This window comes from Dipodomys ordii, unplaced genomic scaffold (genome assembly GCF_000151885.1).
Source record: "Dipodomys ordii isolate 6190 unplaced genomic scaffold, Dord_2.0 Scaffold22, whole genome shotgun sequence".
In the NCBI taxonomy this organism is placed as follows: domain Eukaryota; kingdom Metazoa; phylum Chordata; class Mammalia; order Rodentia; family Heteromyidae; genus Dipodomys; species Dipodomys ordii.
The window spans coordinates 13,951,352-13,974,224 of NW_012267238.1; the positions used below are offsets into that span (position 1 = coordinate 13,951,352).

Here is a 22,873-nt window from a genome sequence, read left to right on the forward strand (position 1 = left end):
AAAATGAAAACTAATAAGACATATAGAAGGTATTTTCTGTTAGGATTTTTCTTTAACACATGTAACCATTTTTCTCCTCATAAGATTTAAGTTCATTTCTTATCCTGTCCATTTTATTTCTCCAGGTATGTTTACAATATTCTTTGAGCAGATTCACTCCCTTTATCACTTCTGTCTCATTCCCCCTCTCATCAGATCCTACGTGCATTAAGGATAGATTTTTTTTTCCAATTACAGGAGAAAAATGTCAGTTTATCCCCTAAAATGTGAATAAAATTTTCAGTTGGAACACCAGAAGTCAATGCCTGATGGTGTCAATAACTTGAAGCATTAAGAACAAATGTTGTCAGCTAAGAGAAAAGGGATTAAATTGTGTCCAATTGAAATTGAAGTCCAGTGTCCATATCTTAGTATGACCCCCTTATTTGGAAAAAAGGTTTTTACAGAGGCAATAGAGTTGAAATGAGGCCATTAGGGTGTGCCCTTATCCAATATGACTAGGGTCCTTATAAAATGAAGAAATTGGACACAAACTCAAAAATGAAAAGAGAACATGGAAATCCATAGATCTGTAAGCCAAGGGATGCCAAGAATTGCTAGCAATCCCCAGAAGCCAGAAGAGGCTTTAAGAAAGGATTCTGGCCGGGTGTCTGTGGCTCACACCTGTGATCCTAGCTACTCAGGAGACTGAGGTCTGAGGATGGAGGTTCAAAGCTAGCCTCCGCAAGAAAGTCCGTGAGACTTTTATTTCCAATAAACCACTAGAAAACAAGAAGTGGCGCTGTGGCTCAAATGGTAGAGCTCTAGCCTTGAGCTGAAGAGCTGAGAACAGCACCCAGGCCCAGAGTTCAAGCCCCATGACCGACCAAAAAAAAAAAAAAGAGAGAGAGAGAGAGAAGGGATTCTGACATAAAGCCATTAGTGAGCACAACTTTATCAACAACTTGATTTCTAACTTCTAGCCTCCAGTGCTGAGAGCCCTACAATTCTGTTACTCTAAGCCATCTAGTTTTTGCTACTTTGTTACAGCAGACATATGGAAAAATTGCTGTTTGCCAAAGGTATTTGGAACTCTGTATATAGTTAACACCAATGTGAAATTCATGCTATGTCATGCTCAGATCTCTGTTATTGATTGCTTTCTGGTGTCCTAGCTTTCCATTTATACTTTAAGGTTGCTCAGTAACTGATAACCAGGGTTCAAAAGCAGATTGTCGGGAGCAAATACACTCTTGCACTCATTGTACCAACGCCAAAGGTAACTTGTTGACCATAAATCTATGTGTCTAAAGGGCCTGGTGGAAGAGGGAGGATTGATTCTGATTCTGAAGTCTCAGAGTTCTGACAGGAACTGAGGGAAACATCAGTGTGAGCATAGTGGGACCAATCTAGCTAGAGGATCAATTATTTGAATCCACTGTGACTGTTCATTCTACAGCCCTCAGTGACACTGCTGTTAGAACTATAGTTTTCTTACACCAAAACAGGAGGTATTGTGAAAGATTCTAGGCTACTGTATTCACATGCTTTCCTCTTCTCTTGGACAATTATTAACAATTTACAGATCTTAGCTTAGATATACCTCTAGTAAATAAACAAACAAAACTTTCCTTATGCTCTTATACATTAGTTTGGGGTTCTTCCAATGTATTTTAATATCATTATTGTTAAACATTTTTCTCACCCACTAGGATGCAGTTCAGTGACAATAAGGTCTGTGTTTTATTTATGTTGTATCCCAACAATTAACATAGCACTTGACCAATAACCAACTCTGACAAGTATCTGCTAAACTGATTCAACATATTAATAAATGAGTAGTAATATTGTGACATTAGAATGACTGACAGGCTTGCCCTACCTCTACCATCTCCTATTAGTGCAAACCAAGACCCAACACCCAAGGTTTAACAGCTTGAGATGAGAAAATATCCTCTCTAAAATCTAAAGTGTACACAGATATGTGAAATGCATGCTACAACCTAACATATTATAATCTTTAAATTTAGGAGAGAAACACTAATCAGTGGGAGGCACTCTAGAGTGGAACAGGGCATCATGATTTGCCATATGTTGTTGAATATTTGTGGAAGCAGAAGCTTCTAGCTGAATGACCTGACCCAGTTCTGTCAGGCCATATTTGGCTTTATCCAAACTGTGTCTTGCCTTCCTTGTTCTTCGAGAAAGAAATGTCTGCAGGCTTCTGAATCACTTACATAAAAATAGAGCTTACTGGGATATTAAAAATAGCTATGTGGAAGGTTCTTCTATTTTTTGTTTTTAATTTTAATCTCCTTTGAATAGGCAGTATATTTATATAGTTCAAAAATTAAATGTATAGAAATGGATATGGAGAATTTTCCTTCTAATTATAATTTTACTTCTTATTCTCCATACTACTAAAAACTAGTCCTACTAGTACTGTCCAATATTTTATGCATGTGAGAATATATTTTTATACTTATTCCATTTACCTCTTCTATTGCACAAAAGATAGTATGCATATAGCGTACATATATAATCTCATGGGGGTCTATATCAATACACAAAGAGCTTCCTTTTCTCTTTTTGTCTACAGTTGCAATGCATTCTAATGTGTAAAGCATCTAGATTTCATTTAACCTATTTCAATGGTATATAAACTATTTCCTATGTTTTACTATTATTAACACAATGATGTAATGAATAATCTTGTATTATCCCATTCTTTGACACTATAAAAAATACCTTAGATAGCCAGGTGTCAGTGGCTCACACCTTTAATCCTAGCTAGTCAAGAGGCTGAGATCTGAGGATCAAGTTTCAAAGCTAGCCAGCCATTAGATTTTTATCTCTAATTAACCACTAAAAAGCTGGAAGTAGAGCTGTGGCTCAAGTGGTAGAGTGCCAGCCTTGTGCACAAGAGCTCAAGGATAGTGTCCAGGCTTTAAATTCAAACCCCAAGACTGCATCCCCCACAAAATCTGAGATAAACAACTTATAAGGAAAAATGGTTAGTTTAGACCACACGTTTGGTTTCAATCCATGACTGCTTGGTCCTGTTGATTTGGGGCAAGGCAACATATCATGGCTGGAGCGTGTGTTGGAGTAAGACATGTCTCATGGCCAAGGAGCAAAAGAGGGAAAAAGGAATCAGAATCATGTAATTGCCTTTAAGGGTATGCCCCCAATGATGCAAAGACCCTTCCTTAAGCCTTACCTGTTAAAGGCTCCACCACCTCCCAAGAGTGCCACCTTGGTGATCAAGTTGTTTTGTTTTGCCAGTCCTCGAGGCCTGGTCATTGTTTCTGAGCTTCTTTTGCACAAGACCAGCACTCTACCACTTGAGCCACAGCACGACTTCCAGCTTTTTCTGTTTATGTGGTACTGAGGAGTCAAATTCAGGGCTTCATGCATGCTAGGCAAGCTCTCTACCACTGAGCCACCTTCCCACCCATGGGATCAAGTTTTTAATACATGGACCAAAGGATACATTTTAAGACCCAAACTATAACAAATATCAAAAAAAATTGTAGACTAGTACAAATAAGGGTGGAGTGAGGGCTGGGAATGTGGCTTAGTGTCAGTGCTTGCCTAGTATGCATAAAGCTCTGGGTTCCATTCCTCAGTATCACATAAACAGAAAATTCTGGAAGTGGTGCTGTGGCTCAAGTGGTAGAGTGCTAGCCTTGAGAAAAAGAAACCCAGGGACAATGCTGAGGCCCTGATTTCAAGCCCAGGACTGGCCAAAAAAAGTGGGTGGGGTGAAGGATAAGAACGATCTGGCAACTTGAGCCACAGTGCCACTTCCGGCTGAGTAATCGAACCCAGGGCCTCATGCATGTAAAGCAAGAGCGAGCCACCTTCCCAGCTGCACCACTTCTGTTTTTCTAGTGGAGATCTTAAGAGTCTCATGGACTTTCCTGCCCAGGCTGGCTTTGAACCACACTGGTAACTCATGCCTGAATTCCACTTTTTCATCTATAAATGGTCATTCGACCTACCTTGAGGAGTTGTCTGACATGAAAAACACTGGATAGGCACACCATAAGCACACGTTCCTCTTAAGTCTCTGTGTGGGTTATTTTTTCATGGTTTTCTCTAAGCATTTGTCTCTGACCTATTCTCATTTCTTCTTCTCCTTTCAAAAAATGTCGAGGCATTAAAATAAATCTTATAAAATGGCTTAAACTGGATCATTTGGGTTCTACAAAATGGGCAATTTGATATGGTTCAACCTAATACAAAGCTTAAGCCGAGCTGAGCAAGTGGGTCCCTACCCCATGCACCTCTAGCTTCTCCAGGAACACGTTGTCACCCAAAGAGGGGGAAAAGGAGAGGTGTTGGCACTCTTGTGCACCAGCTCCCCTGGCAGAGTAGCCTGAATTGGGGTCAGAAGAGGTCTGTGAGTTCCATTTGTAAGCTTGCAGTGCTTTGCCTCCCTCCCTCCCCACTGTTCCCCTCCACTCCCAGATAGTGGGACCAGACTGACTGACTTTCAAGGTTCCCTGTAGTCTGGCCTCAACGTATTGGTGGAGTTTTATCTGTAGTCATGTGTCTCTGCACCCCCTTCGCCCAATTATTTATAATTTCAACAAATACTGAGAATTTTTTTTAACTTCAATGTCCATGCAAGTGCTGCCTTAAATTCTTCTCCCTTTTCTCCACTAGATGTATTTCTTTAACAATCAGCTTACTGAGAGCCCTCTTCACCATCCCAGCCCTTACCTTCCAGCGGGGAGGGGGTCAGATACTGAGTGTGCACTGTGAACTCTTAGCACTCCCTGATAAGGTACTTCACGTTCTATACAATGTTTTGAATGTTTTGCGGACCCTACACTAGCCTTAGGGACTAATCCAAGGCAGGATTGCTTTTTCCCTGTTTATACTCAGTGCCTACTCCACTACATGGCACTCACTAGTCAATAATCACCTTTCCATGTGAAAGATAATTTCACATTAAATAATAGTTCAGCAGAAATCTCAGCTCCTCTAATGACCAAGTGGCTTTAAGCAAATTACTGAAATTTAGTCTCCTCTTCTTTGAAATAAGAATGTACAAATTGGGGCTGGGAAGGTGGCTCAGTGGTAGAGCGCTTGCCTTGCATGCCTGAGGCCCTGAGTTCGATTCCTCAGCACCACATAAGCAAAAAGAAAAAAGCCGTAAGTGGAACTGTGGCTCAAATGGTAGAGCGCTAACCTTGAGCTGAAGAGCTGAGGGACAGTGCCCAGGCCCAGAGTTCAGGCCCCAATGTACAAATTACCTTCTCAAATACCCATAAGGATTAAGCAATATAATTCATCCAGGTTGCTTCAGTTCAATGATAAATAGTATGGGCTCAATAAAGAGCAATCAGGGTTAAATTAGCTTCTATGTTCTGGTTCTTTGTAAGCTTTTAAGAGGAAGGATATGTCCTTTCAAGCCAGCAGTGTATTTCATTTTGAAGAAAAAAATTTGTACTTAAGAGCATAATCTTTCTAAATGTGTAAAAAATAGTTTACAAAATTGCCTAAGGTAAGAAAATCCTTGCTTTAAAATGTTTTATTACAATGCTCCAAGTAATATATTTTTATCTAATTTGTGTGTAATTCTTGGTACCACTGAGCTCAATGAGTGAGAAAAATACTGTATTATAATCTATTTTAAGAAGTATTCATAATAATATCTATACATCATTAATTAAACACAGGAAAATATGGAAGTGTAAGGTATATTTTAACAATTTCCTTTTAAAATGTAAAGAAAAAAAATTTTTTTTGGGTCCGGTCGTGGGGCTGGAACTCTGGGCCTGGGCGTTGTCCCTCAGCTCTTCAGCTCAAGGCTAGCACGCTACCACTTGAGCCATAGCACTACTTCCGGCTTTTTTTTTCTGCTTATGTAGTGCTGAGGAATCCAACCCAGGGCCTCATGCATGCAAGGCAAGCGCTCTACCACTAAGCCACCTTCCCAGCCCAATGAAGATTTTTTTTTTTGGTCAGTCATGGGGCTTGAACTCTGGGCCTGGACGCTGTCCCTCAGCTCTTCAGTTCAGGGCAAATGCTCTACCACTTGAGCAACAGCGCCACTTCCAAGAAAAATTTAAATTAAGTATTTCTACAAGATTGGTGTACTCTTACAAAAATGCCCTATGTATTCATATGCATAATCAGCTTAGATTTTAAAAAAGAAAAAGTAAATTACAAGAAAATATACTAATAAAAACTGAAAACATTCTGTTAGTATCTAGATCATACCATCTGTTATGACTTTTACATTGACTTGAGACCTTTGGTGTATTAGCATATTGTGCAACATTTGACATATTGTTTTTCTAAATCCTGTCAGCTTAGAAGATGGAATGTGATCTCAGCTATTAGGAAAAATAAAACTTGGTTGGTTTAATTAACTTGAATCATACTGCTCATATGGAATGAATACAAAAGTTAGCATTGGTAAATAATGAGCTACATTGTTGCCAATCTAATGCAAAATAAAATCAGACCCTTTCCCCTGCACAATATTCATACTACGTTATTCTAACATGGATTGGCTTAATGTTTTAACTATGGGGCCCTAAAGTCATCTATCTAAAAATGGCAAATTGTGCTACCTACTTTATTTCCATAATGATATATCTCCATCCCGATTCAATTCAATTAAATAAAAAAAACCCTCAGGATTTATGACAACATCTGAGATTGATAATGAAGATATGGAAGATAAAGATAGCAAATTTAGGAAGACTTCAAAGGCACAGTAGGATCTCTGGTAAATCTTGTGTATTCTAGGTTACATAACTGAAATTTGGCGTTTGTTTTAGAATAGTAACAATAACATCGAAGTGGCTTTTCATCGAGTAGCTTTTTTTTTTGAACTTAAAAAAATAGAAGCAATGGAATAACATCTTTGCTCTTGAATGCTTAACTGGATGGAGATAAGAGAACGAAGACGCTTCCTTATGGAAAGAGGTGGCGGAGTTTGGCATTGAGTTCTCTCTCCTTGCTTAAAAGAGCCAAGCTGTGCTTTTTGAAGGCTTCTGATTGCAGCCTGAGCTCATCATAGGCCTTCTGGATCCCATCCACCTGGCGCTGGAGTTCCCGGACTCTCAAGTTGCAGTCCACTGCAGCTGCCTCTTGCTCGAACCTCTCTTGGGCAAGTTTCCTGGCTGCAGCTGCGACCTCCAACTTCTCCTCAAGCTGGCGGATCTCTGCCTGCTTGTTCTGAAGCACCTTGCCCCTCTCCATGGACAGCTGCAGCAACTCCTCCTTCTCACGCGTGACTGCCTGCAGTCTGGTCTGCAGCTCCAGGCTCAAGCTGTTGTGCGTCTCCTGGGCCTTGGCCATCTGCGCCTCGGCCTGCTGGTGCTGCTGCTTGAGGCCCTGCAGCTGGTTGCGCAGCTGATCGGTCTCCTTGGCGTAGGCACACGCCTGCTGGCTCTGCAGCGCCCGCAGCTCCTTCTCTCGGGCCTGCGCCTGGCAGGCGTCCCACGCGTGTTTCTGTTTCAGGGTCTCCAGCTCCTTGGCCAGAGCCTCGCTCCTGGCTGTGAGCTGCAGGACTTTGGCTTCCTTGTCCTGCAGAGCCTGGCAGAAGAGGCTTTCGTTCTCCAGCTTCAGCTTCTCATTCTCCTCCCTCAGCTTGATGTTGTGGTTTTTGTGCTCATCTTTGAAGCGGATCATCAACTCGTGGTTGTCTGCCAGGGTCTTAAAGCGCTCCTCCAGCTTCCGGGCACGCTCTTTTTGGGTCTTCAGCTTCTCCGCCGCCTGCGCCCTCTTCTCCTCCAGCTCTGTGTTGAGCAGCTCCAGGATCTGACAGCGCTCCAGGGCTTCATCCGACCTCCGCTTGAGGATGCAGATGAGCTGGGACTGCTCTAGGATGCGGGAGTGGAGCATCGCCTTCTCGCCCTTCTCTTCCTCGGACAGTCCCCGGAGGTTCGCCAGGGCTTCCTTCAGCCCCTTCAGTTCTTTAAACTCCTCCTCCTCCTCCTCTTCCTGGATCTTCATCTCTTGATTTTGCTTTTCTCGGGGTCTTTCCGAGGGTGGGGTGTCCATCCTGCGAGTCTTCTCTTCCTGAGGCATCAGGCACTCTTCCTCCGCGCACACCAGATCACAGTTAGCCCTTTCCCCTCAGGTTTCCAAAGCCCGCAGGGCGTTGCTACGGACGCTTGGCACTGGCCAACTGCAGGATTTCCCAGCAAGGAGCCTTGTCATTGGTGGGCTGTCCATCAGAATGCTGTGGATGGGTGGGGCGGGGAGGTAGGGCGGGGGGAGCGCAGGGGTCCAGAGCCAATAAGATCTGGGTTTTCTTGCTTTTCTAACCAATCACAGCCCTCAGTTCAGGGTCAAGGTCCAGCCTCTACATGAGGGGTATGCCAACCTGACTCAACTTCCCTCTGGCACCTTGGGCGGAGGAAGATTTCTAGGAAGAGAAGACAAATCAGGCTTGTGTTGACCTCCTCCTCCTCTCTTTAGTTGTCACAAGAAAGATTAGGGTCTGTAAGAACACGGTTCCGCGAAATTTTGCAATCGATGAATACAGCCTAAAATTGTCTGGCAGGCTGCCCTCCTAGGATTTGACCTGGCTCACTTTTCATATTTAAATATTAAAGCAGCATACGTAATGAAATTTCCCCTGGCGTTGCCCTTATTTGGGAACAGATATTGTAGAAAATAGTCTGCATTCCTGTTTTTACCCATTAGCAAAATAAGTTGTTGTTTTTTTGAATGCACATTATAAATGTGAACAACATTAAAACAGAAAAAAATTCAAGACGCTTATATCAAGTTCAATTCCAGATGAATTCGTTAAATGTTAAGTGAAATAAAAGTATAAAGAATGAAACATAAAATGAAGGGAGGCATCAAAACTAGGCTAGAAAAGACTTTCTTAAGCTGAAGCATTATATAAGTAAAAGAAAAGGACTTAATTGAAAATCTATGGCATGTATGATTTTTTAAATTATGTCTTCTCTCAAGTCTTTGCAGCCTCTTCTCCTGGACTTGCCTGGCCTTTTGCTTCCAACAAATCCACCTGCAAAGATGCCCTACCAACCCAGCCTCTGGCCCTGTCTGTGGGTGATGCTCTTCCTGGAAACCTTGGACTTGTCACCCTGCCGTGGACAATTTACTCAGCTTTTTATTGTTAAACAATTATTTAATCTGTGAAGGCTTTTTGTGGTCCTATATCTAGAATTGTCCACTCACCTCTTCAATTGCATCCACTGTTGCCTATTTGTTATTTGTAGTGGGGATAGGAAAGCTTTTCTGTAATCACTGCTTGCCAGCATCACATAGGTTGTAAGATCACAAATGGGCAAGGACTATGCCCATTTGTTTCATTTTTGGAGATGAGACCAGTGCCTGGCACATTAGAAAGACTCAGACAAGTATGTATGAAATAAAAATCAATTTGAGGGCTGGAAGGTGGCTCAGTGGTAGAGTGCTTGCCTTGCATGCATGAGGCCCTGGGTTCGGTTCCTCAGCACCACATAAGCAGAAAAAGCCAGAAATGGTGCTGTAGCTCAAGTGGTAGAGTGTTAGCCTTGAGCTGAAGAGCTGAGGGACAACGCCCAGACCCAGAGTTCAAGCCCCACGACCAACAAGAAAAAACATTAAAAATTAAAAAAAATTATAAACATGTTAGATGAATAGTATCATATATACATATTAATAAAACATTAACATGCTAAATGAGAATTGAGTAATTACATTTACAAACAAGGGAATAGAAATGCCTCTGAATTGAACCCCAACAATAATCTACTAGTTGCAAATTAAAAGATCATTTCATTTATCAAATTAATTTAAAAATTCCATTTATTGCATTACTACCCAGGATTGGCAAGAGTACAGAGGAAGAGGCACTCTTCTGTGCTGTTGGCAAAAGTTAACAGTATATATTAAAAACTTTAAAACATTTTTATGTCTTTTGAACTATTAATTACCCTTAGAGGAAATCCTTGCTTGAGAAGTAATCTAAAAGGAAATATTTCATGCAAATCTCTTCATTGAAATATGATTTATAAGCATTAAAAAGCTAGGGGCACCGTGCAAGCCTGTAATCACAGCATTTGGGAGACAGAGGCAAAAGGATTTCGAGTTCAAAGTCTACCTGAGTTACACAGCAAATTTAAAGCTAGTCTGAGTCTTAATGTTAGACCCTTTCTCAATAAGTAACAATAAAACAAAGTAACAATAAAACAAAAATTAAAACAAAAAAACAATAAAAAAGGAAGAAAGAAAGAGAAAAGGGAGAGAGGGAGGATGGAAATAAACAAGAAAATAAAAAGCTTGAAATTTAAAAGTCCAAGAAAAGGAAATAAAATAAAAAATATGATATATTCATACAACAGAAAATTATGCAGTCATTGAGCATTATAATATTTATAGGTAATACTTAATAGCACAGAAAATATTCACATTGGAACAATAAATAAAAACAATATATAAAACCCAAAATTCAGAATAAATTTGACATTGTGAAACTTAAACATAGACAAAAATGTTGACTATTCCTGCAGTCATTATTTGTTGAGATCAGATGTATTATCTCCAAAGTCAAGTTGATGAAAAAAAATACTGTGTGTCATCATAGATATGGAATAGATTTTTAACTGCTTCAGATCTAATTGGGAACAAACATCAGAAAGAAGAGTTGTAGTTTCTCCTTAAGTCTAAATTATGAGGGCTTTGTTTCCTAATTTTTTTCCTACACAAAGAACATAAGGTTGAAAACTGGCAAATGTTCCTAAACTGAAATTTTTATAAATTATAGGCTACTGAACTTTTGTAAAAGTGAGCTCCAAAGACTTTTAAAACATAAATTTGCGGGGCTGGGAAGGTGGCTCAGTGGTAGAGCGCTTGCCTTGCATGCCTGAGGCCCTGGGTTCCATTCCTCAGCACCACATAAGCAAAAAGAAAAAAGCCGGAAGTGGCGCTGTGGCTCAAGTGGTAGAGCGCTAGCCTTGAGCTGAAGAGCTGAGGGACAGCGCCCAGGCCCAGAGTTCAGGCCCCACGACCGGACCAAAAAAAAAACAAAACATAAATTTGCTGTGATTTTTGAGTTCCTTTTCCACTTTTCCTTCAATCTCAAGTTTCATATGCTGAATTAGAACTTGTAAGATCAAGGAAGTGATCAGAAAGTTAGAATAGTCTTCTAATTTAGCGTGTATTGAAATTAGGTCTGTTAATATGGTTGTGTGATGGAATTAAATGAGTTTACAAAATGTATTGCTCTTTATCTTTTTTCCTCTTTCCCCAAATTTATATTTCTTAAAATCAGAATTTGTTTAAGTAATATCAAGTCAAAAGATTTATTATCAAGGCAAAGAACTTGAAAAATTCATTAATCATTCACTAAGTATTTGCAACATATGGTTCTAGGAACCCATGAACAATATAAAAATTATTGTTTTTCTAAGAACTTAGAGTGTAATAATCACTTTTCCCTCTTCTTTGCTCAGCCATCCCCTCCCCCCCCCCCTGCTCTTTGATCTTGAAAGTGTTCCATATATTCCCTTCTTAGAGGTCCAAGTCATAAAACTAGGCCAATGCTCTGCCTACCTAGTGTTGAATGTTGAGGCTTCTCCATCAACTGAGATGGAAAGGGGAGTATTAATCAATATTATTTTGATTAAAAAACAATTCAACTTGTCTAGGCAAATAAGATATTTATTATTATTTATTTATTTTGTCTCACAGGAAGAACACTGAAGGACCCAGAGAATCAAAATGAGAGTAACAGAAACTAGATAGCACTTCAAAAAGGTATTGCAGATGTTAAGCCATCAGGATTCTATTTCCTTGTCAATTTTCTTATCTTTTGCAGTCAGGATGATGCATGATTGTCTTCATACAAAGATGTAAGGAGTTGAATGCTTCTGCTGGGTTTATGTATGGCTATGGTCTGTGATAGTGCTTGGAGGTAGTATTTAGTGGAAAGAAATGGGGGCAAATGAATATTGAGGTTGTTAGTAAGAAAGTCGTTGGCTGGAAAGGGAAATAATAATGGGAGATGACTGACAGGAATTTTAAGTAGTGTCGGGCTGGGAAGGTGGCTCAGTGGTAGAGTGCTTGCTTTGCATGCCTGAGGCCCTGAGTTCGATTCCTCAGCACCACATAAGCAAAAAGAAAAAAGCCGGAAGTGGCGCTATGGCTCAAATGGTAGAGCGCTAGCCTTGAGCTGAAGAGCTGAGGGACAGTGCTCAGGCCCAGAGTTCAGAAGTAGTGTCTTCAACAGATTTTAAAAATAGCTCTCATAGAATAATAAAAGGCAAACTAAAAGCATAAAGGATTTTGGTTAGAGTGGAGTATTCAGAATTCAGCCTTGGGGCTTGAACTCAGGGCCTGGGCACTGTCCCTGAGATTCTGTTTGCGCAAGGCTAGCACTCTACCACTTGAGACACAGCCCCACTTCTGGCTTTTTCTGAGGAATTGAACCCAGGGAGGGCTTCATGCATGCTTAGGCAAGCAGTGTACCACCAAACCACATTCCCAGACATACTTTTATTTCTCCTTCCCCCTACCTCCTCCTCCTCCCCCTCCCCCTCCTCTCACTCCCCTTTCTCCCTCTCCTCTCCCTCTCCCTCTCCCTCCTCTCCCTCTCCCCCCTCTCCCTCTCCCTCTTCCTCCTCTCCCTCTCCCCTTCTTCTTCTTCTTCTTCTTCTTCTTCTTCTTCTTCTTCTTCTTCTCCTTCTCCTTCTCCTTCTCCTTCTCCTCCTCCTCCATCATTCTTATTATTTTGCCAGTCCTGGGGCTTGAACTCAGGGTCTGGGCGCTGTCTCTGAGCTTCTTTTGCTCAAGGCTAGCTCTCTACCACTTGAGCCACATTCCCAGCCCTTGAATTTACTTTTAGATTTAGAATTTAATTTAGGTGTAGAATAGTTCCCATCAGGTTCATGGCATATGTATGCTTGAAAAAGAATGGAGGTCACAGCCATTCAAACTGAAGCCAAGGAGTTACAAGCCAGGATACTTGATACAGTCTCTGTGCTGTGCCAGGTACCACCTATTGAAGAATGGGTATGATTAGTGGGAAGGACAGCTGAAGACCATAAGATGGAGTAAAGGAAATAATGATAGCAAATCTATTTACTAAAGGCTATTTGTCAAGCACAAACATTTGCACTCCTTAAGGATAACTTAGAAAATATCACTTCCATTTTTAAAAAGTAATGGAATTTTGAGTGATTTTTTTTTTTCACTTGAGACAGACACGTGAATTGCATGATTTCTCCACTGTCTGGTCATTACACAATACCATATTCTTCTATGAACTATTTCCCCACAGCCATACATTAGACTCATCTCAATTATGAGATCAGACCCTACCCAATTTTGGCCACAGTGGATGCTCCAAGAGACGCGGAGGACAAACAAGCCTGTCCAGCTTCCCCCAGGGATTTCTCAAGCAGAATATAGGCAAGAGAAGGGCTCTGGATGGGAGGCTGAGCTGTTGGAGTTGCGTGGAGTATTGTTCTCCATTCCAAGAGAAGGGAGACAGTAGCTAGGTTCCTGGTTCCAGGTTGTAAGTCTCCAAAGTAATCTAGGTTCCTGAAGTACTTCTTTAATTCCAATTCCATAGGCTAACCAGTTTCTGCCCCACCGGCCCTTTTATTGGCATGGGGGGGGGGGAGGCACTAGAGGGCGTATTCTTTGTTCCATTTCTGAAAACAAAACATCTGAAATTATAAAGCCTAAAAAGTATTATTATTCCAGTCTAGCTATTGCTAGGCCCTGAAAAAAATCCTTAAAATATGAACTTAAAACAAAAACAAAAAACAAAATACCAACACTTCCAGCCAGGCCCTGGTGGCTTATACTTGTAATCCTAGCTACTCAGGAGATTGAGATTTGAGGAATTTGGTTCAAAGACAGCCTGGGCAGGATGTTGTCAGACTCATATCTCCAATGAACTTCCAAAAATTCAGAAATGGAGCTGTGGCTCAAGTGGTAAAGCACTAGACTTGAGCAAAAAAACTCAGGCCCTGAGTTCAAGCCTCAGGACATACACACAGACACACACACAGACACACAGACACACACAGACACACACAGACACACACAGACACACACACACACACACACACACACACACACGAAAAGGCATCTAGTCTAATAGTCTAATAAAGTCTTAAGTTTCAGCAAGGTTTTTGCCTAAAAATTACCCTGGCCTTTTTAGGTCAGTAACCTAAATTCTCTAGAGTTCAGGTTGTTTGGACAAACTTTCTACTTATAGGTGAGATTAACTTTACAATTTGTATTTTCTTTTCCAGAAGACAATGTTGTGTGACATCCCCTTGGCCTTTGTGAGGCAGTTAGAATGCATTGTGCATAGATGCCCAAAGGATGAGTCTCTAGTCTCTCGAAGGTGAGACATCTGGATGGGAGGAAATGTGCAGTGCTGGCTGTAGGCAGGGGAGGGGGAGATGGACCTAGAACCAATTTCATTAGTGCGCCAGAGCTGGCTGGTTTCTTGGAGGTGAATAAATCGGTAAAAAAGCTGAAGAGGAATCACTTACTGTAACGTGGCACAAGCCAGAACAGGGCTGCTCTGCTGCTTCTATACCCCAGGGTAACCACAGAGGCCAAACTCATCTTTCCTTTACCCAAGGTCAGAGTAGAGCCAATACTCCCATTGAGTACTTAGGGAGACAATGGAGAGGTTAGTTGATTTACTAACAAATGGATCCAAGGCTCTACTATCTATTGAGAAAAAAGGCAAGCACTCTAGTAGTTACTTTAATGACATTTATTGGATATCTGCTTTAAGACTCTGTGCTTCCCTAAACCTATATTAAATCAGTGATATTTTACAAAGCAAACTAGGTGGGAGTAATATTTCATGTACTAAAATTCCCCAGAAGTCACTACAGAAAACTTTTTAAGAATAACTATTGCTGGGGATCAGTGGCTCATGCCTATAATCCTAGCTACTCAAGAGGTTGAGATCTGAGGATCATGGTTTAAAGCCAGCCCGGGCAGGAAAGTCTTTGAGACTCTTATCTCCAATTAACCACCAGAAAACTGGAGGTGGCACTGTGGCTTAAGTGATAGAGCATTTGCCTTGAGCTGAAGAAGAGCTCAGGAACAGCTCCCAGGCCCAGAGTTCAAGTCCCACGACTGACAAAAAAAAAAAAAAAGAATATCAAGCTTTAAGAAAAAAATTTAAATGTAATAAATTTTAATACATTCCTGTTTATCAACAACATGTATGTATGTGTGTGTATGTGGTTTGATACTAGCACTGTCCTATCACATTTTTTGCTCAAGGCTACTTGAGCCACAACCCCATTTCTGGCTTTTTTGCTGGTAAGAGATAATATTTTCATAGACATTCCTGGCTGGCTTCAAACCCCACTCCTCAGATCTCAGCCTCCTGAATAGCTAGGATTACAGGTGTGAGCCACCAGCACCAGCCTCTGCCAACAACTTTTAAAATAAAAATCCTGGGGCTGGGAAGGTGGCTCAGTGGTAGAGTGCTTGCCTTGCATGCATGAGGCCCTGGGTTCGATTCCCCAGCACCACATAAGCAAAAAGAAAAAAAAGCCGAAAGTGGCGCTGTGGCTCAAGTGGTAGAGCGCTAGCCTTGAGCTGAAGAGCTGAGGGACAGCGCCCAGGCCCAGAGTTCAGGCCCCACGACCGGACCCCCAAAAAAATCCTTCCCCACGACCAGACCCCCCAAAAAATCCTTCTTGTAACAATGTAGCCAAAACTTCTCACTCAGGGAGGTAACACCAAGAGTTACAGTAACACCTCTAAAGAAAACGGAGCCCAAACATTTAAAGTCTATAATCCTAACTACTTGGGAGGCAGAGATCGCAGGATTACAGTTGGAGGCCAGTTCCTACAGATGGATGGACAGATGGACAGACACTCTCTCTCTCTCTCTCTCTCTCTCATACACACACACACACACGTACACCCACACAAACACATTAGCAAGAATCCACCTCATCTACTAGCTGAGTGCAGTGGTACACACATTATCCTAGCAATATGAGGAAATACAAATAGGAAGATCACAGTATAGGCTTGCTTGGGCCTAAAGTAAGACTATATCTGAGAAATAGCCAAATAATCAACACAAAAAGAGCTGGAGGAAGGGCTCAGGTGATAAAAGGCCTGCCTAGCAAGCATAAGGATCTGAATTCAAATTTTAGTGTCACAAGGACAAAAAAAAGACTCTGGATAAGCATTAGCTCAAGAGAATTTATTAGCCTTGTTAGAGAATTTAGATTTTTAGCATTCCTAATGTAAAATATTTTATCTAAAATAAGACCGCAGGACTGAGTGTGGTGGCTCATGTCTGTAATCCCAACTACCCAGGAGGTATTGCAGTTCAAAGCCAGCCAAACAAAATTTTAGTGGGACCTCTCTTCATCTCAACCAAGAAGGTAGGTGTGGTGGCAAACATCTCTAATCACAACTACTGAGAAGTATAGAGAGGAGTTAAAGACAGAGGTTGGCCCCAGGAAAAATCACTAGACTCTTAACTGAAAAATAAATAGAAAGCAAAAAAGAAAAGAAAAGAAAAAAAGCTGGAGGTGTGGTATGGCTAAAATGGCAGAGTGCCTGCCAATAAGCTCCAAAATCCAAAATGTGTATCCAAACCTCAGTAACACACACACACACACACACACACACACACACACACACACACACACACACACAAAAATTCAATCAATAAATAAAGTAAAATACGAAGTCAGGCTAACTTGCCAATATTATTTAAGTAAGATGATAATTTATTCTAAGAGTTTTACAAAATACTTTATGAAATTATGTATCCACAGAAAGTACAGTAAAATTAAATGGTTTTTATCTTAATTAAAACTTTGTGAAGTATAGATGTGGCAACTTTTATGCTTCTTCATATAATAAACTTATGAGAAAAGCAATCATATATATGTAAGATAGTTCCATTTTGTATTTAACATACTTTATTGCAAAATGCAGGCTGAAGACTTACTTTTTAAAAAGAGAAGTAAACCAAAATAAGCCAAGAATTGAATTCCATTTATAGCCAGTGGGTGGCACCAAAGTACATTTGAGATGGAGGAAAAGTGCAAGTTCTCTTAAGACAGAAGTCTGCAGTCAGTCCAGTCTTGTTCTAACATAGACTTCAGTATTTATTAGTAATTACAGAGTAAACAGTTATTTGTGTGGTTTGCTGACATCACTGAAGTTCTCCTTCTCTGCCACTAACCCAGGACTGTGTTTCTGTTGCTTTTTTCTACAACTACTAATTTGGTAAATTCTGCAAGAATCTAATTGAGTCAGAGGCCTTCACTGTAATTCAAGATTGTGATGTGAAGCACATGCTGGCAAACTGGAACATTTTACTGGTTAAAAACATCTCCAAATTTAATAATTTGGGTTTAATAATTAGGTTTTTCTTTAAGCACCAACAATAATTCAGTATTCCTAGCTTGGTCAAATCTTTTTAATGCCTGAATCACAAATAAGTCACAGGTCTTTTCATTATTTAAGTTCCTTGGGCTTTTGTAGTCAAAGAAACACATGCAGACTGACTTTACTGAAGTGTGTAGTATTTCTTAGTGGCAGCAGATAGGAAGCAAGAATCTGTCAGAGACATCCAAGGTCAGCTTCCACCCATGTAGTCCTTTTCAGTGGAGCAGCTTGAGGGCTCTGGGCTTATTTGGAAATCTTGGCAATTAAAAGCATTCTGAGGGGCAATGTTGCTTCAATCCAAGAGTTGGGGGAATTTACCATCTTCTCCCAGAGAGCAACTTCCTCAGAAGTAGAATCCATCCAATCTACTTCTGTGCCATAGCTTTTTCCTAAAAAAAAAAAAAAAAAAAAGATCATCTGAGGGATCCCATTACCAAGATCATTCTCATAATTCCCAGAGCAATGATTTCTTTTCATGCAACTATTATGGCTAGCTGACAATTTGTCAGGGACAGAGAGATGTTGGGAGGATTCTGTACTAGGATCGAAGTAACATTAGCTGTCCCTCAGGAAGTGTATAAGACTCTGGTGCCTAGAGGATTCGTTTTCATATCCTGGCTCTGTCATTTAGTAGCTCTGTTAATTCAACTTCCTGGAATATCAGTTCTTTGGGGAATAATATTAGAAAGTATCATATCTGTTGTGCAGAATTAAACAATGTAAATAAAACATTTAATACAATTAACTACAATGTTCTATAGATGTTTATTATTATAGTTATCCAAAGTATATCTTTACCTTTGAAGAACCATAAATATTTTCTTTTATTTTGGTGTGTGTAGAGGATGGTAATATAGGTATATCTCCTTTCCTCACCAACAATAACTTAAGCGCTATAAGGACAGTCACTACATACTGTTAATTCTCCTATCCAGAGTCCTTGGAACACAGAATAGCATTCATTCACTAATCTATTCATTATACCTACTGGCTATCTGTTATCACTAGAACAAGGCAAGGCAACCAGAAATCTCTCCCTATCCCAGGAGAATTTGGCTCTTGGAGAATGAAACATGGATCAAATGTTACCTGTTCCAAAGCCAATCCGGAGACCTCCCAAAAACTGGTTTGTTAATTTGTAATGGTCCCAGACAGTGAGTTCAACACAGGCTTCCTTCAAATCTTCAGGCCTGAACCCATCATAGACCATGGTATGGTTGAAGACAGGGTTGGTGGTTTTCCCTACAGCTCTTGTCTTCTGGCGACTTTTCCTACTGGTATCAGGAAGGATGGTACTATAAAAAGAGACATGATTATGGGAACGTTTTGAGATGGTATAATAGTGAACATGCATATTTTCAGTATACTACAGCATTGGAAAGGAAGGAAGGAAGTGTGGAGAGAATAGTGCTGGTGGTGGTTTGGGGGAAGGCAGGGAAGAAGACAGACTTGCTTTCGATCTTCCTCTGCCACTTATAAGCTAAGCTTGCCAGGGACAGTTGCTCAACCTCTGCTTCCTCACCTACAGAGGAGAATGGATGACTTCAGAAGGTTGATATGGCAATTATTTAACACATGCACAACACAAAGTCCAAAGTCTGCATTTAGTAACTGATTCTATATGGTAGCAATTGCCTGATGATCTCTTTAAAAGTTAAAAGCACAGTGTATTCCTTTTTTTTTTTTTTTTTTTGGGTCTGGTCGTGGGGCCTGAACTCTGGGCCTGGGCGCTGTCCCTCAGTCAGCTCAAGGCTAGCACTCTACCACTTGAGCCACAGCGCCACTTCCGGCTTTTTTCTTTTTGCTTATGTGGTGCTGAGGAATCAAACCCAGGGCCTCATGTATGCAAGGCAAGCGCTCTACCACTGAGCCACCTTCCCAGCCCAGCACAGTGTATTCCTGATTACCTATGATAACCTAAGGAATTAGTGTTATAATATTTATAGCATAGAAAAATGTTATAAATACCTATCATCTAAGCTAGTGGCTAAGATGGTAGTTCCTTTCCATGTTTATAATAGGAAAAAGGTTGCCATTTAGAAACCTAAGCAAGCTATCTTAAGCTTTAACTATTAGTAGAGGTCTATTTATTGAATAATTTTCTAAGTATCTATAGACTGGTACAAATGGCCCACAATGTGTGGAACAAAGGAAAAGAATTCTGTTCCACAAAAAGTCCCGGTTCTACAAAGGAGCCAAGGAGTGTGCCATCTTATTTTTCAAAATTTGATCAACTCCTAATACTCTTTCCCTCACCTATCAATGTAGTGTGTTTGAGTTTGGGAACTCTACTTTCATTTGTACATCCTTCTCTAGCTTTACAATTTCAAAAATAAATAATGCTGCCAGGCACTGGTGGCTCATGCTATAATCTTAGCTACACAGGAGGCTGAGATCTAAGCCAGCCCAGGCAGTTAAGTCCATGAAACTGTTATCTCCAATTAATGGCCAAAAGTCAGAAATGGAGCTGTGGCTCAAGTGGTAGAACACTGCCTTGAGCAAAATAGCTCATGGATAGCATCCAGGCCCTGAGTTCAAGCCCCAGTACCCACACAGAAAAAAAAGGTAAATGTAGCCTTGGGAGTTGTTATTACAGATTCCTCTACTTGTTGTCTTCATTATTAAACTACAAATGATGAGTTTTAGTATCCCTGATATAGAGAACTAAACATAATGAGCAAAGGCTAGGGCTAAAGTAGAACTGAAGAGGGCTGAGTCATTAATGCTGTTACCATCTAACAAATGAATTTAGATGGCTTCCTCTTAGCAGTGGCAGCTCAAGGCACTCCTTTACCCAGATGTGGACTTCTCCAGTGCTATGAAGCTTTTTACCTATAACAGAATGAGAGAAAATGTTTACTTCTATTTCTCTTTTAATAATCTTGCATCCCAGGTTGTCATCTTAAATATATCGCAGTTTGCTAGTTAGGTACATGACAGCATTAAATTGATTAAACTTTACTCTTTTATCTTTTGAGGTACTAGAGTTTGAACTCAGAGCCTCATACTTGTTTAGATGGTACTCTACCACCTGACCCACATCTTCAGCCTGACTTTCTGTTGGTTATTTGGAGACAGAGTCTCAGATTTTTCTACCCAGAATGGCTTCAAACCACAATCCTTGGGATCTCAGCGTACTATAAGTAGCTAGGATGATAGGTGTGAGCCATCAGCACCCAGCTCATATTTGTTTTTAACCATATCATTCATAGTCTAGCTGTAATGAGCTCAAGATAGCTTTATAAAAATAATTTATAAACTGGGCATTGGTGATTTATGCCTGTCATCCTAGCTAATCAGGAGGCTGAGATCTGAAGAGTGCAGTTTGAAGACAGCCCAGGCAAAAGACTCCATGAGACTCTAATCTCCAATAAACCATCAAAAGCCAGAAGTAATGCTATAGCTCAAGTGTAGAGTACTAGCCCTGAACAAAAAAGGTAAGGGACAGTACCCACAGGCCCTGAGTTCAAGCCCCAGCACTCATTCATAAATAAATAAATACAATGAAAAATTCATATTGCTTCTGAGTTTTCCATTGTTCTTTTGAGGGTTTTTTTTCTTGGTTCAACAAGATCAGATCTGAGGGATGTGAATTATCCACTCATAGTTAATTCAAAACATCTGAATAAAATGTTAGTTTTTCAAGCATTAATCCTAATATAAGTCAGTACTAGTGGAAGGTATTTTAAACATATTTAAGTGTAAAGTAATCAATGTAGATACTGGCTAAAGTACTGCCATTTTTATTAACAATAGTGTTTTCATATGCATACAGACATACATACATTTTTTGTGCCAGTCCTAAGTCTAGAACTCAGGGCCTGGGCATGGTACCTAAGGAGCTATTTTTGCTCAACCACTTGAGCCACAGCTCCGCTTGTGGCTTTTTGGCATTTAATTGGAAATAAAGAATCTCATGGAATTTCCTGCTCAGACTGGCTTCGAACCACAATCCTTCCAGATCTCAGCTTCCTGAGTAGTTAGGATTACAGGCATAAGCTACTGGCATCAAGAGTGTTTACATATTTTATAGGGATATTGCATATACATATGATATTTACTATTGTGAATAGAGACTTACTATGAAGCTGATTTGGTCTGAAGTTGCTGTCTAGGCTGGATACACATAGAAAGAAGACTTCTATTATTTAACCAAACATGATTTAGTGAATGATTATGATGTGCTAACGTCTATGCTAGGAATGTCATTAAATATACAAGGAATACGAGAGTTTGGTGCTGGTGGCTTACACCTGTAATCCTAGCTATACTGAGACATGAAGATCATGGTTTGAAGCTAGCAAGAGACTCTTTCTCCACTTAACCATTAGAAAAGCTGGATTGGAGGCATAATTCAAGTGTCAGCCATGAGAGAGAGAAAAAGCCAAGCAAAACTATAAGGCCCTGAGTTTAATCTCCGATACTGGGACAAAAAATAATGGTAAGAAATGAAATGATCTATGCCCTTTGGAAGTGTTTATAGTTAGACATGAGAAATTCAAACAAAATCTATAAATACAAATCATGAAATCCAAGGTATTACTGTATGCTCTAGAAGATGGTATGGTAGGTGATGGCTAAGTTAGTCTTATGGATGAGAGAGGAGTTTAGCTAAAACATGGACAAGAGGGGGAAAGAAGAAGCCATTATAGGAAGGAAGGACTATATAAGTAAGAACACAGCCAAGGTGGAGCCATCACAATACACTATTCTCTAGCTCCCATGACCAAGTGATAGTGAGGAAAGTGAGAAACAGAGCTGGCATTTCTATGCATGGTAACCTTAAGTGATAGAATACAAATTATGTGCAAAAGACTCTGCCTTAAAGAAGATCCAAAGGGCTGGGAAGATGGCTCAGTAGTAGAGTGCTTGCCTTGCATGCATAATGCCATGGATTCCTCAGCATGACATAAGCAAAAAAAGCTGGAAGTGGCACTGTGGCTCAAGTGGTAGAGTGCTAGCCTTGAGCTGAAGAGCTGAGGGACAGTGCTCAGGCCCAGAGTTCAAGCCCCATGACCAAAAAAAAAAAAAAAAAAAAAGAAAGAAAGAAAGATAAAAAGAAAAAAGAAAGAAATTAGGATAAAGAAGATCCAGAAATCACAAGATGATGGTCTAGATGTAATTTGGCCTCAAGATATGCTTTCTTTGACCTCTATTTCTTTTAAATACTTAACTATTTTTTTTATCTTAGTTCAGCTACTTCCTTATTATCTATTACTTCCTTCATAGAGCTAACCTCTGTGTCTGGTTACTTAAATACTTGAGTTTGCAACCCCTAATTTCAGCCATAGCAGTCCCACAGATGGGTAAGAAGAATGCCTGAGAGTAGAGATGAGGCCTGGTGTTTTGCTCTATAGCTGGGCTGAACACATGAGGCCCCAATGTCAAGGATGTAATTAGCAATCTTGATACTAAAGCTTCACTTCCTAATAAGACTCTAAGAATGGAGTACAAGTGAAGTTCTAATTTCTTAGGACTTTCCCTGAATCCTAATTCCCATCTGTGA

At 40.4% G+C, this 22,873-nt stretch overlaps 2 protein-coding genes across 9 annotated transcripts in view; both read right to left on the minus strand.

The window, feature by feature from the left end:
- Window positions 1-6,697: 6,697 nt before the first annotated feature.
- Ccdc89 (coiled-coil domain containing 89) lies at window positions 6,698-8,034 on the minus strand. Its single transcript, XM_013014049.1, has one exon. It carries the CDS (start codon window positions 8,032-8,034, stop codon window positions 6,916-6,918), a length of 1,119 nt encoding a protein of 372 aa, XP_012869503.1. The 3' UTR covers window positions 6,698-6,915.
- An 8,709-nt stretch (window positions 8,035-16,743) lies between these two features.
- Window positions 16,744-22,873, minus strand: part of Sytl2 (synaptotagmin-like 2) — a 126,163-nt gene continuing 120,033 nt past the window's right edge. For all 8 annotated transcript variants that reach the window (XM_013014142.1, XM_013014145.1, XM_013014140.1 and 5 more), the window contains 3 exons: window positions 20,100-20,199; window positions 18,457-18,662; window positions 16,744-17,756 (listed from right to left, as the gene is read on the minus strand). In XM_013014142.1, the coding sequence (XP_012869596.1) occupies window positions 17,611-17,756; window positions 18,457-18,662; window positions 20,100-20,199 (452 nt within the window). In that variant the 3' untranslated portion in view covers window positions 16,744-17,610. The remainder of the gene's footprint in view (window positions 17,757-18,456; window positions 18,663-20,099; window positions 20,200-22,873) is intronic.

Coding starts and splice junctions, on each gene's coding strand:
- Ccdc89 (XM_013014049.1), bottom strand. CDS start 8,034: ATGCCTCAGGAAGAGAAGACTCGCAGGATGGACACCCCACCCTCGGAA.